At 58.1% G+C, this 14,132-nt stretch overlaps 1 protein-coding gene across 2 annotated transcripts in view; it reads left to right on the top strand.

Annotated features, from left to right (window-relative positions):
- Positions 1-1,342: 1,342 nt before the first annotated feature.
- Positions 1,343-14,132, top strand: part of PTPRU (protein tyrosine phosphatase receptor type U) — a 57,111-nt gene continuing 44,321 nt past the window's right edge. For both annotated transcript variants that reach the window (XM_059488650.1, XM_059488649.1), the window contains exon 1: positions 1,343-1,497. In XM_059488650.1, the coding sequence (XP_059344633.1) occupies positions 1,425-1,497 (73 nt within the window). In that variant the 5' untranslated portion in view covers positions 1,343-1,424. The remainder of the gene's footprint in view (positions 1,498-14,132) is intronic.

Raw genomic sequence — 14,132 nt, 5'->3', positions numbered from 1 at the left:
ACAGAGATTTTCCTCCTTTTCCGTCCTTCCAGGTTTTTCTCCTTTCTGCTCACTCTGAGTTAGATCCTGCACCTCCCCTCACTGGGGGGATGGTGGCTTTGCTGGGTGTCTCTGGGGTCTCAGGTGCCACTGCCACTCCCACACAGCCTTGTCTGGCTTTCCCTGTCACCATCCTGCGGAGCCAAGCATCCTGTCCCTGTCCCCCAAGGACATCCAGCCTGTGGTAGAGGACCAGGGGCGTTTCAGGGTCCGAGGACACCCTGCAAGGGGCAGGAGGCTCTGTCCCCAGTGTCCAGTCCATAGGGTCTTGTCTCTGCCCCACAGCCTCGGGCACAGCCCAGGGGTGATGGGGGCACTCGAGGGCTGGGGGAACCCACCCCAGAGTGGGTGTCACCATCACCTCCCTTGTCCCAGCCTGCTCCCAGCACCTGTCCCGCAACTGCAAACCCTGCAGGATCCAGTCCCAGCTTGGTGGGGACCCTACAACTGGGACCCCTGAGGAGACCCCTGCATTTGGGGAGTCGTGGGGACCCTTCTGGAGGCAGGCCCCCCAAGCTGGGGACTATCCCTGCATCCCTGCACACCCCGAAAACCAGGGACCCCGCAGCCCCAGAGCCTGGCAGCCCCCTGCCCGCAGGGAACCTCTCTTTCCCCGCTCCGCTGCAACAGGAGACACCGCAGCAGCTCCGCGCGACGGGACCTCCCTGCAGCCGGCCCCCCGTGCTTTCTCCGCACCCTTGCGGGGTCCTCCCGTGCCCCACCCCTCACGCAAGAGGCGCTCCCGGGCAGCCCCAGCCGCTCTCCCCCGGCACCGGAGACCTCCCCTCCTTTAAGCGTGCACCTTCCTCAGCCCGTAATTCCCGGGACCCCCACTCCCCGCCTCTCCCTCCCGGTACCGGATATTCCCCTCCTCCCACCCCCCGGTACAGGAGGCCCCCCCCGCCCCTTACCCACGCACCGCCCCCCCCTCCCCTTAACTCCCGGGACCGCCCCTCTCCCCGCACCCCCCAATACGAGAGAACTTCCTCCCTTAACCGAGCGTCGCCCGGGGCCCGCAGCTCCCGGGACCCCTCCCCAGCTCTCCTCTCCCCCGGTACCAGAGAACCCCCCCAGTGCCCCCGTAGCTCCCGCCGCTGCTCCCAAACTTCCCCCGCAGCGCCACCGCTCGAGTCCGCCAGGGGGCGCCGCCGCCCCGCCCGCCGTTGCCGTTCCCGGTACCGGCGCCCCCCCCCCCTCCCGCGCCCCCCCGCGGGCGGCGGTGACGTCACGGCGGGCGCGAGCCGCCGCCGCTGGTATTTGAGGCGCGGGGCGGGCACGGGGGCCCCGCTGCGCCCCCGCCGCGCCGGAACCGCGGGCGCGCAGCGGCGGCGGCGGCCACGGCCCCGCCGCCCCCCCCCCCCCTCGGTCCCGGCACCGGCCGCACCATGCGGAGCGCCCGGGCGCTGCTGCTCGCCCTCGCCCTGCGGGTCTACGCGCTGGACACCGAGACGCCCGCCGGTAGGAACGGAGCGCGGCGTGTGCGCCGGGGAGAGGGGTCCTGCTCGCTCGGTGCGGTTCCGGGGCTCCACCGACCCCGGTGCACGGAGGGTCCCGCCCGGCCCACAGCCACCTGTTCCCAGCGGAGGGTGTCCGAACCGCCTCGGGACCCCTGTCCTCCGTGAAATCGCCAGAATCCCGCCTCCGTCCCCTCCGGGCACTGGTATGGGGGCTCCTCTCGCCTGCGCCTCCCCCCCGCCGCCACCGGGGGAAGTTTTCCCTGCCGGGAGTGCGGCGGCCGGGGGGTCTCGGCGGCGCCCCCCAGCCCCAGGATGCTCCGCCGAGCGCAGCCCCACGGTTCCCGCTCGCTGCCGGTACCGGGGCCGCCGTCCAAATCCCCCCCATCCCGCCGCACCCCGGCAGGGAAAACTTCCCCCGGTGGCGGCGGGGGGAGCGCGGCGAGAGGAGCCCCCCGGCCGGTGCCCGGCGGGATCCCGGTGCTTTCACTGGCGGCTCCGGCGGGAAGCTGGGGACCCTCCGGTAGGAACAGGTGGCGGCTCCGATCACAACCTCCCGGCTCTCGTTTTGCTGGGGGGGTATTGGGGCAGTTGTACGGAGATACGGTCGATCGATTAATTTGATTAATTTACGTATTTTTAATGTTCCATTCCTCCCCCGATCTACCCGTGCTGAGCCCTGCGCCCCCCCGGGACCCCCGGGCAGGGGCTCGGGGAGAGCTGGTGCGGCGTGCGGGACACGACGACTGGCTGGCTCCCCGTCCCTTCGGGAGGCTGGAAATGGGGTTGGACGCTGCGGAGAATGGGAATTTGGGGCTACCGGGGGCTGCCAGCGCTTTTTTGGGGAAACGGAGCCACGGGAGTTGGTGCCTCACTCCAAGGGTTCCCTGGTGCTATTGCTCCCAGCTCCTGGGTGATGCTGATCACATTAAATACACATTAAAGTGTATTTTTGCCTAGTTCTTTGGTTTTTTACCTTTAAATCCAAGCTGTTCACCTGCACACAGTCCCTGTGGTGGTGCATTGATTTTGTTTTTTTGGGTAGTGGCATTTCTCCAAAGATTATAAATAGTGACACCCATCAGCAGAAAACAAGCGGCGGCTGACCCGTGCATGGGGGATGGAGGGACGGTGGGTGGGGGGATGCGAAGCCGTTCAGGCTCCCCCGGCTCCTGCAGGGTGGGGGAGATGGGGAGGGAACGGGTTTGTATTTTGCGGGGAGAGGCTGTGTGCTTCTGCTCTGAGCTTCGGGGCCGAGCAGGGGGCAAAGGGGAAACTGAGGCATGGAGCTGATGGGGGCTGGTGGAGTAAGGGGCCTCTGCCCGCCCTGGTTTCAGAGGGGGATTTGGGGTTTGCTGCTGCCCAGCCCTGGTGCGTGGTGCTGTGCTGGCTCTCGGGGCTGAGCTGCTGGAGGGGCAGTGGTGGGGAAGCACCGGGGGCTGGGGTGGCTTTGTGGGGAGGGTCCCCTCCCAAGCAAACCCTTTTCCCTCGATGGGGTCCCTTCCCTGCAGAACGGCATCGGCGAAGGGCAGGATCGAGCCTGCTCCTGGAGTAAATCAGGAGTGCGTTTTCTCCGTTTCCCTGGCAGATGCAGAGCAGGCTCAGCTCCACAGGGGAGCTGAAAGGACTGGATCCAGCTGGAGGTGAGGGGTCTGCTGCCAGCCCCCCTGCTCCACTGCAGGCTGCTTTTACCTGGATCTGCTGTTTGATCCTGCTGATGTGGCTTGGCCGGCTGTGGGGAGGTTGCCCAGCTCATCCCTGGGGCTGCACAGTGGGCAAGGGCTAGGAGAAATATATTGGAGCCATTTGCACGTGCTCTGGGCCTCTGGGGAGGACACACTGCTTGTCTCGGTGGATATTTTCAGAAGATGGGGTTTTTTAGCTGTGCCTTTGTGAAGAAGGGGCGTAGGTGGTCCCTTCTACAGGTGGGGGAAATGAGGCACAGGGAGAAAGCAGGATGCCCTGGTTACAGCCCACCACGGCCTTAGGGTGTTCTTTGCTCCTTCCTGCAGCCCTCCAACTTCTTGTAGTTCATGAAGGTTTCACAGTGACTGAGCTGTCATTGCCGGCCCGTTGTGCTTGTCACGGAGGGGACTTGGGTGAGGTTGGGAGGCACTGGCTGACCCCCCAAACTGAGGGGTGCAGGGGATCGTGTGGTGTCGGCAGGCTGGGATGGGGACCTGTGCTTGGCACCAGCCTTTGGCAGCCCCATCGCTCCTCCTTGGGCACTTTGCGGCAGGAGCCTTTCCCTGCTGGAAGCCCGGGGGCAGGAGGTTGTGCAGGCTCCGGTATTTCCCTCCCTCTTGCCTTCCCTGCCAGGAAAGGTGGATGTGGCACTTGGGGACGTGCTGCGGGCATGGCTGGACTCAGTGCTGTTTCCCAACCCAAATGATTCCATGGTAAGGTGCACCTCTGCTTCTGTGTGCTGCGCCCAAGAACTCAGCGGTGAGCTGCTCAGGGGTCCCAGCCCGCGCTCCGTGGCTGTTTTCGGCGGCGGGGACACGCGATGGGGACACGCGATGGGGACACAGCCGCGCTGCTGCGTGGCACTCCTGCCGGAATTATGCGGAAGCTGTTTGCGCTCGGCTCCGACTTCGTTTGCAGCAATTAAGCAAATAAAATATTTGGGTTTGCAGCCTCCACTTGGGAGGTTGGGACTGCCAGGGAGCGCTGGACTGGCGTTGGTGGCGGCTCCGGAGGCTCTCAGGCTGCTGGGGGAGGTGGCAGCCGGCTGCTGGGGCCGGGCGGGGACGGGGCCCCCAGCGTCCCTGTCCCTGTCCCCCGCGACAGCGCTGGCAGGAGGTGGCACGGGTGACGCTGACCCGGCGCGGCGGGGCCGGCAGGAGGTGGCACGGGTGACCCCGGCGGGGCCGGCAGGAGGTGGCACGGGTGACGCTGACCCGGCGCGGCGGGGCCGGCTCGCTCGGGTCAATGGGAGCCGCCGAGCAGACGCCGCTCCCGGGGCGGGGATTGGGGTCGGCGGCGGGGCAGCCCCCGCCCGTTAACGGTCACGGGGAGGGGATGCGCGGGGGGTGCTCGGGGAAGGGGGGTCAGGAGCAGAGATGGCCCCGGCTGCTGCTGGGGGACAGGGTCAGTGCTCAGGTGCCTGATGCTGCCCTTCCAGCGCTTTTCCCGGTGTTTGTTTCCCTCCGCTTGGCTGGCTGTGTGCTCTCCGATGCCAAGGCATTTTTGTTCTCCCCAGCCCGCCTTCACCAAGTGCATAAAATGTGCGAGAACCTTACATTTTCCTTGTCAGCTTGTTTCAGGCTTCGTGGGGTTTTTTTGTTTGGTTTTTTTTTTTTTTTTTTCCCTCTTGCCTGTTCTGTCGTGCCGGGGATGAAGCTCTTTCTCTTGTTTGCTCCTACGTGTGTTTTTAATGCCCTGAGAATGCCATGCCCTTTCCCAGAGCACCCAGACAGTGCAAACACCCTTGAGGCTTCTGTGTCGAGATGCTCCGGAAAATCCTGTTGACATGCCCGAGTGTGCCCAGGGCAGAGGTTTCTGGCTCCTGAGCCCTCGGCTCTCCAGTGTGTGCAGAGGGACACTGGAGTGTGGTGGATTTTTACCATCCATGAGGCAGAAGCAGAATTTAGGGAGGCTCAGAGTGATGCTGATGCTCCTGGATGGACCTGTCCCTCTGGCTTTGGATCTGCAGCTCCATGGTACAGCCTGGCAATGTCTGGGTTTTTTCCTTCGCCATCGAGACTTGCAGTTGCATTTGTTTCATTTTTACCGTCTGCTTGTTCTAGAGCTCCTGTTTCCTGTTTTTCCTCTGGGTGCCTGGACCTGCCCTGGCCCCGGGAACAGGGATGCTGGTGAATCACCTCCTGGCCCGAAATGCACATTTTCCCCTTTGTTATGCAAACTAAGACAAACCAGCCCTATTCCAGCCTCCTTGGGAGCTTTCCCAGAATAAAGTCTATTGGGATCAGGGCTCTGGGGGAGGAGGGACACCCCCTGGAAAACCAAGGCAGGTGTTTGTTGGTGGCTTTAACCCCGTCCTGGCTGTGACCAACTCCTTGCTGCCTGTTGATGTTGGTTTTTCCCTTGACTGCACCTGAGATGAACTTTTCCATCACTTCATCACCCAGTCCTTGCTCTGCAGAGAGGCTGGGAGCTCTGAGCACCCCAAAATGCCCCATAAGAATCTTCTCCTGGCTGCAGTCCCTCTGCAGGGGTTTGCTGCTTTGCTTTGGGCAATCATGTGAGGGTTAAGCACAGGGAGCTGGAGGCAGAGGAAGGCGAATCCCTGCTGCATCTCTGGGAGCTGGGAGGTAGCACAGGCTCTAGAAAGAGAGAGCCTTATCACCATGGCCCTACCATCTGCCTGCTTAAACCTCCATAAATAAGCTTTTTAATAATCTATTATTAACATGCACTATAATTGTCTTATTAGACATGTCTGCAAACCTTTGGTTACTGAGTGATTAAATGTCAAGATTCCCAAACCTCTTCTCTCCCATGGCAGCTTGGGATTTGCTTTGCAGCATTCTTTTGATCCTGCTCTCTCATTCCAGCCTGGAGATCCGTCCTTGTACTTGGTGAAACTGAGACTTTCCCCTCTGGACAAGAAGGATTCCCAACAGTTAATCCCCTGAAGCTAATCGCTTCCTCGTTGGCAGCCTCAAAATAAATAGGTCCTGGAGATGGAGCTTTTCCTTTCCACTGCAGGTGGCTTGGAGGAGCTGCTGCTGCTTTTCCCCCTTGTGCTGGGGTGGGTGATGGTGGGGAGGGGGTGTCTGCCTGCCTGGAGTGCTCCTGGGGATCTGCTCCTGTTTGCCGGGTGAAGGGCGGCTCTGGGGAGTGCCTGTGGAGCTGGCAGCTGTCACCGGGACTTTCCTGGGTGTTCCTGGTCTGTTGCTTTCCTGGCCCTGGGAGCGGCAGGCTCTGCACCCTGTGCCTGGATCAAAAGCCAAAGTCCAGCTCTTCCAGCTGCTGCAAGGCAAAGGCAGAGGAGCCCTTGCCTGTGGAGCAGCCCTTTGCCCCTCCCTGCTGCCAGCACCGGGGGCTCAAATGTCACTTGCCCTTTGCAGCTGTTATTTTATGTCTTTTTTTTTTTTTAAGATCAGAAGTGTTGTTCCTGCTTGCTGGATGGTTGCTGGCTGCAGCTCATTCTCAGCTGCTTGTGTGCTGTTCCAAGTCCTGCCTGGGTGTCGCAGCCCAGCTCTGCAGCTCCTGCCTGGGCACTGCTGGGGGAACACGCTTACTACGTGTTTAAGGGGCCCAGGCTTTGCACCCCAATTCCTCCCACCTGGAGAGGGAATCCAAGCGTGGATTGTGGCGAGTCAGCCTGGGGCTGTTCCTGTTTCCTGTCCCTGGCTGCCTCTGCCAGACCCCAAATCGGGGTGCTGGTTCTGTGCTGGCTGCAGGAGCAGACAGCAGAACTGCCCCTGTGCCATGGGGTGCTGAGGGCTGCAGGGGCTGTTCCTGGGGGTGCCTGGCTGCTGGGGTGCTGCTGGCTCCCACAGGAGCCTGGGCTGCAGTGGGAATGCCAGGAATGCAATGCTCCTGCAGATTGGGGCCCAGTGGGGTCTCCGTGAGTCACCTTGACTCTGTGTGGCAGATTCACAGCTGGAAGAAGCCTCTTGACTGGCTTTGGCCATAAATTTATTTCCTGACCTTCCTGCCTCCCAAAGTGCTGACGATGTTGTGGAACAGGAGGGGGGCAAGGGAGGGTGCTTGGCCCCCTTTTGGCACTGGCTGACCCCAGTGTCCTGCAGCAGGGGTGGTGGGGGACTCTGGGCAGCCCTGTTGCTGAAGGCAGGGCAGGGATGTGCCTCCCCTGTTACCTGGGGACCCCACTGCCCACCCAGGGTGTCCCTGACAGGATGCAGTGGAGCAGAGCATTGCACTGCAGCTGGGGAGTGGGAGTATGCTGCAGCTGGAACAACTTCCTGAGTATTTTTGTTGTATACATTTTTTTAATGCCTTTTTTTTTTTAATTGGGCTTGAAAAATACTGTCAAATCACCCGTGACAGGGTGGCTGTGCTGGCACAGCCCCCCCAGCTCCCTGCAGCCATCCTGGACTGCCAGAGGGTCCATCCCTGCTCATTCCAGGGCTGTCCTGGTGCTGGGGAGCCCTAAATTGACCAATAACTGCTTTGGCTCCCTGGACTCCCCATGTGGATCCAACCTTTCCTGACGTCGTTAAGTTAATCAGGATTGTGGCTGGGATGGAGAGGCAGGAGATGCTGTGAGGATGAGGGATGGGGACATCAGTGACCTGATGAGTTTTAACGAGGCCACTGTGCCCACGGCCCTGCTCAGGATACAAGCCCTGGTGAGCCCTGGGCATTGGAGCTGTGTGCTGCTTTGTGCTGGAGGCCTTCAGCCTAATTAGCCCAGCTGGCCAAGCCAAGGAGCATGAGTGGCTCTGGCCCCTCAGCTGCGGGGCACACCAGGCTCCCCAGAGCAGGATGTCACCAGTCTAGAAGAGGAGATGAATCACTCACCATGGCCCAGCTGCTCCCCCAGAGCGTGAGGCTTGACTTTGGGGTGCTGCCCGAGGGGTCTTGCTGCTGTGTCCTGACAGGAGGTGTGGGAATGGCTTTTCTCTTGAGGGGATGGAACATTGTGGCCACTTGCTTAGGGAGGTGAGAACAGGGAGAGGGATGGGCTACAGCAAACTGCATTCCTCAGCTTGGATGGATTTGGAGGTGTCTATGGAGCTTCTGTGGTTTTGGGGTGCTCTGTAGGGCTCCTCAGGGTGCAGCCCCTCTCTGTCCTGTGCTGTGTGACCCTGGAATCTTGGGTTCCTCCAACAGCTGTGATGGGAACAGCAGCAATTTTCAGGGCTGGTCCGGAAGTCCAGGCAGATCCATGCAAGGATGTGTCTTCTCCAAAGTCCTTCTCTGCTGCTGGCAGCCCCACACCCTTGGGTGCCAGGTCCTCATTCCCTGCCAGCACATCCTGCCTGTTAGCAGAGGTATGCTGACACCCTGGGTAATTATATAATAAATGCTCTTTCCTTAATTACCTGGTGCTTCAATGTGGTTCGTTGAATTAGCACAGGTGGGTGGTCCTGGGCACCCCTGGCACCTCAAAGTTCTCACTGGGACATCTGGTTCTGTGGTTATGGTGTCAATGGGGCATCTGCCTCTTCCCCCTGTGGAGGTGGGTGCTGGAGCTTTCCAGGGTATTTTTGTGGAAGGAGCAGCTTGGGAGGGACTTTGGAAGCCTCTCAATGCCAGGGCAGCCTCTGAGCTCTTCCTGTGGTGCAGGTTCAGCCACTGCCCTTCTGGGGCTCTTCCCAAGGACTCTCTTACTTCTGTTATTATTTCTTCTTATTTTTACTGTCTTTTCATCTGTCTGCTGAGTGATAATATCCCATTGATTTTCTGCAGCAAGCAACCAGCCTGCTTTCTCTGGATTATAACAATATTAAACTAAAGCACTGCATCTCCTCATTGGGTTATTTGTCTTTATATCAGCTGAACTTTTTATTTAGTCTCTCACCCAGGCTCCTGTTGGGGGACCTGCTGGCTCTGAATGACATTTCTCTGTCTGAGAGGCTGTGTCCTGCCTTCCTTCCCATGGGATGGTGGCTGGTTGGGGATGGCAGGTGGGCTCTGTCTGGGGCAGGAGGTGGAAGTGCTGGGTATTGGGGTTTCATGGTTCTCCCATGGGGTTGCAGGGTGTTGTGTGCACTTCTGACACTGCAGGGACTCTTCAGTTATTCCTGCACACTTAGTACAATCCCAGAGTTTTTGCTGGAATGAGTTGAGGGCTCTCCAGGTCAGCATAGGTGGATGCCCAAGCCAGCACTGACTGGGATGGCTGAGCCAAATTCACGGACTGCAGGGTGCCTGGCGTGGTCCAGTGTGTCCCCAGAGCTGTGACAGACCTGCTGGGCACACGGCTCCTTGTGATTGCTCCCACGAGGGCTCCTGCCTTTAACCTGTGTGCCACAGCAGAGGTTCAGCCGAGTGCTGGCGCTGCTCATGGCCGTGCCCATGTCACACGGTGTCACCTCCCAGCCCCGCGTCAGCCAGCCCACCCTGCTGCTCCTGGCTCTGAACAAGGAAGGAGGAGGAGGATGGTGGCCTGGATTTTGCATGGCACTGAGCCTTATTCCTCTTGTCCCCACCTGTATCCCTCCTAGGGCTGGCTGGGACGCTGTGGCCCTGTCCCTGCTGGGGGCCGAGGGCTCCCCGGCTCCGTTCTCTGCCCTGCAATGCCATCAGTGATCCTTGGAGCTGCCTCCAAGGCCCTCCCAGCACTGGCACAGGCTCCATCCCGGGAGCTCCTGCATCCATCACCGCAGAGATGTGGGACCTGCTGTGGGAGGGGGGCTGAGGGGTGCCCCCTTCTTATCCCCTGCAGAATGGGCTTGGTTTGGGAAACTTGCTCTTTCTCATGATTTCTGCAGCTGATGTTGGAGTCCCCCAGGGCTTTGGCATGGTACTGATGTGTCCCAGGGCAGCTGCTTTTCCTGCCTGAATTCCTGCCATGGAAGCATCTCTGTGTCCACACTGAAAGCAGTGTGTGCCCCTTGGGGCTCACGGGCCTGGTCTCTCTGGGCTCCTGGCATGAGGAGTGGATGGTCCTCAGCAGACACCTGGGGGACCTGATAGTAATAAAGGAGCGAGGGGGAGAAATGAGCATTATTTCCCCTGCCTTTTCTGGTTTATTTTAATTTGTTCCCATTTTTTTCCCTGAGGTGTCGCACAGCTCTGCAGCCCGTGAGCTGTAATTGCACCGGGTGTGATCGATAATGGCAGGATGGAGGTTTCCAAAGGTTTCCTGCCTTGTTTTTTTTCCCATGGAGTCCACCAGGCAGCACTGATGATGTTAATTAAGTGATGGTTCATTATTAAAGCACTTGTGCAGTGGGTTAGTGGCCTCCTGGCTGTTCAGCTTGAGGGTGTTTTTGTGCTGCAGGACCTCTCTTGAGCAGGGTTCGAGTGACAGAGTGATGCTGATCCTTCCTTGGGAACAGCACTCGCTGGATCCAGGTGCTGGGCACCAGCAGCCTTTGGATGGGATGTTAAATCCTCACATCCCCTCTGGACATGGAGGTGAAGCCTCCTGGGCTGTGTCCCCCAGCATCCCCAGAGCAGCCAGGGAGGTGCACTCCAGAGAGACATTGCTGGTGCTGCCTGCAGCAGGGTGATGCAGCACCCTGGCCCTAGGAGTGCTGATCTCTGTGGAGCTAAGGGCATGTGGAGCTGCAGTTGGCAGCTGGGTTTGCCCCAAGGAATGATTCTGGCAAGATTAGTTATTCCCCTCTTTGCTTTTGAACGCATTTTCACCATGCAGTGATGTATGGCACACTTGGTCCTTGCCCAAGCACAAGCCATCCCTGTGGCATTGCAAAGCCTTTAGAGTTGTATTTTCTCAGTTGTATTTGCTTCAAAATGCCTGTAATGAATCCAGATTTGCTAATTCTCCCCATCCCTGGGGTTCCTTGGAGGCTGCTGGGACTGAGTACTCACTGTGGGAACTTTGACAACTCCTTGAGGACCTGCAGGTAAAAGCCATAAAGAGTCTTTACCAGTCAAGAATTAAAAAAAAAAAGGAAAAAAAAGGAGATTTGTCTTCTGCAGTTGCTGGCAGATGGATATTGTTCTCTAGTCCTGCGTGTTCCAAACACTGAGGTTATCAGGCATAAGTGACTTATTATGCAAATCCTCCGTCTTAATATCTGGCTGCTCTCTCCCTGGAATTGCATTGGCCAAACCCCACACGTTCCTGGAGCTGCTAATGTTTACACATTAGCTTCTCTGGCTAATATACAAGGCTTCAAGTTGCAAATTGATGTTTCTTACAGCTGAGCAAATTATTTTTCTATTAAATACAATATTTAAAATGATTTGGAGAACCAAAACAAACTACTGGTGAGAATTCTAATGGAGCTGCTTTCCATATTCTTCCAATCAGCTTTTATCAGGGCTGAGAAATCAGTGATATTTCTCCTAAAAGTGTCTCTTGGCAGAAGTGGGGAGCAGAGGAGCAGGGACGGGGTTTGTCATCATCTCCGGGGTGTGATGCACAGAAATACTTTCAATGTTTGCCAGTGCCCCAGGCCCTCTGCATGTGCCAAGTGCAGCTACAGAGGGATTCAGCTCCCCTCTGCTTGGGCTGGAAGAGGTTTTCCCAGTGAAATCCTGGGATGTTTGGGCTTGGCCATGAGGCTGTTGGTGTTCCAGTGTGGCAGGATTCCCCATCAGTATGAGATGTTGGGGTGCTGGCACACAGGACCTCTCCCTGTCTGGATTTTCCCACTGAGCTGGATTCCTCAGTGCCAAAGAGCCCCTGTAACATCCCACCCCTGGGAATCTGAGCCCCCTGCAGATGGAAATGATCCTGGATCCCTTACCCTCGCCTGGGAGCCTGTGGGGTGCTGTGTACAGGATCTCACTGGCTGAGAAGTGCATCTGATTTTAGATGAGGTGCAGAATGTGCTCCCTGTGCCCCGTGTGTGCCGGCACCCGGAGGGAAGCAGCTCCTGGCGTTTCCTTCCCGGGGCAGTTCCCGTGGGAGTGTGCCAAGGAAAGCACCTTAAATAGCAGCTGGGGGCTGGGAGGTGGAAGGCTGGCTCTGCTCGGGGTGCTGGGGAGGAATGGCGCCCTGGTGGGATCTGCTGGAGCTGTGGTTCTGTATCACACCCAGCTCCCTGGGCCTGCTGCCATCCCTGGGGTGATCCCTGGCTGCCAGTCTGCTGGGACTGCACCACATCCCCTCTGTGCCTCGGTTTCCCCATTTACAGCAGCTCATTGACCATTTATCCTGTGTGAAGAGCTTCATCCTTTGGTGCAGACAAAGAGCATCTTCCTCACGTGCATTTAAGAGGAGAGGTCTTGGGCATGATAATTTGGGGGTGTGCAACTGCAAAGCCTCTGCCTCCATCCCTTCTCCTGGGGAGGCAATGAAAACTTTGGATTTGATGGTAGGAGAGCTCTGTTCATCCCCTGCCACATCTTGCTATGGTCAGATGATGGTTTCACTCTGCACGGTGTTTGCACTTGACTGCCAGGGCAGCATGTCATGTGTCCTGCGGGTACCCCATTTCCTGCTGAGAATTATTTGGGGTGGAGGACTGGAGCTGCTGGATAAGGCCAGGGATAAAAAATTTATTTTGACTCTGAAATATGACCAGCGTTATCTCCCCTGGCTGGTGCCTGTGCCATGGGGTGCTGTGGCTTGTGCTCCCAAGATGCTGCACCCCAGAGCTGACCATGGGGCTGATCCAGTCCTGGCTAAGCCAGGGTAGGAGCAAAATGAGCTTTTTCCCATCAGGACTGGGTGTCCTGGCTGCGCTGTATTTTACTTGCTGAAGTTTTGGTATGAGCCCGTTTTTCACAAAGCCTGTCCCTGTTTTGGGACATTATTGGTGTTTTGTTCCCCTCAGATGATACCCCAGAGGGTCTTGGGTGGGGGAGAGCACAATCCTGCTGTTCTGGATGGTGCCAGGCTGTGATCCCAATCCTGCCATCCCGGATGGTGCTGGGCTGTGATCCCAATCCCGGATGGTGCTGGGCTGTGATTGCAATCCTGGATGGTGCTGGGCTGTGATCCCAATCCCGGATGGTGCTGGGCTGTGATTGCAATCCTGGATGGTGCTGGGCTGTGATCCTGATCCTGGATGGTGCCGGGCTGTGATCTCAGTCCTGGATGGTGTCGGGCTGTGATCCCAATCCCGGATGGTGCCAGGCTGTGATCCTGATCCTGGATGGTGCCGGACTGTGATCCCAATCCTGCTGTTCCGGATGGTGCCAGGCTGTGATCCCAATCCCGCCATCCTGGATGGTGCCAGGCTGTGATCCCAGTCCTGGATGGTGCCAGGCTGTGATCCCAGTCCCAGATGGTGCCAGGCTGTGATCCCAATCCTGGATGGGGCTGGGCTGCCCTTTGGCACAGGAGCCTTCTCAAGGCTGCTCAGTAGAAGGGAAGAGAAGACACGGATTGTGTCCCATGGTGCAGGAGGTTAAACAGGAAGGGTATAAGTGTGTAATTAACTTGGAAGCGAGAGCAGTGCAGACTCTGTGGATGAAAGAGCGCGGGGTGGGCTGTAGGCAGGCGGCCACGTTCCTCGGTGGCCACGGAGAATTAATTAGATGCTGTCCTTTGTACTTGGCTGTTTGGTCTTTCTTTTCCTCCCTTTTCTTTGTGAATCACTAGTCCCTCCCCTCCCCAGATTTCCTCCTCTTCATCCCTGTAGAGGGGGATGCTGGGTGGCAGTGGTTCCCAAGGGATGCTGAGTGGCAGTGGTGTCCTTCTCCCTGGTGAATCCATTAAGCCACCTCCTTTTCTTTTTTTTTAAGAATTTTTAATCCATCTGGTGTTTAACCCTCACGTTGGTGCCCATGCCTCTGCTCTCTCAGTGTGCCCTGGTGCTGCAGTGGTACCCAAGGGGATGCTGAGCTTATTACCAGACTCCTTGACAAACCCCTCCAGCCACCTTTTTTTGCTTTCTTTCAAGCAATTTTGCTTCATATGGTGTTTAACCTCTACACTGTGCCTGTCCCTCTGCTCCCTCCACCTGGGCATGTGGTGGATCCCTGGAGGTGGCAGCAGTACCTGGAGGAGGCTGAGCAGCACTGGTCCCCATCTCCATAGCAAATCTCTCAAACCACCTCTTATCTCATTTTTAAAAATAATTCTGGTCCATCTGGTGTTAAGCCCCCGTGTTGGTGCTC

Source organism: Ammospiza nelsoni, chromosome 25 (genome assembly GCF_027579445.1).
Source record: "Ammospiza nelsoni isolate bAmmNel1 chromosome 25, bAmmNel1.pri, whole genome shotgun sequence".
Lineage (NCBI taxonomy): Eukaryota > Metazoa > Chordata > Aves > Passeriformes > Passerellidae > Ammospiza > Ammospiza nelsoni.
Note: the sequence above shows the minus strand (reverse complement) of the source record. Positions and strands in the feature narration are given on the sequence as shown.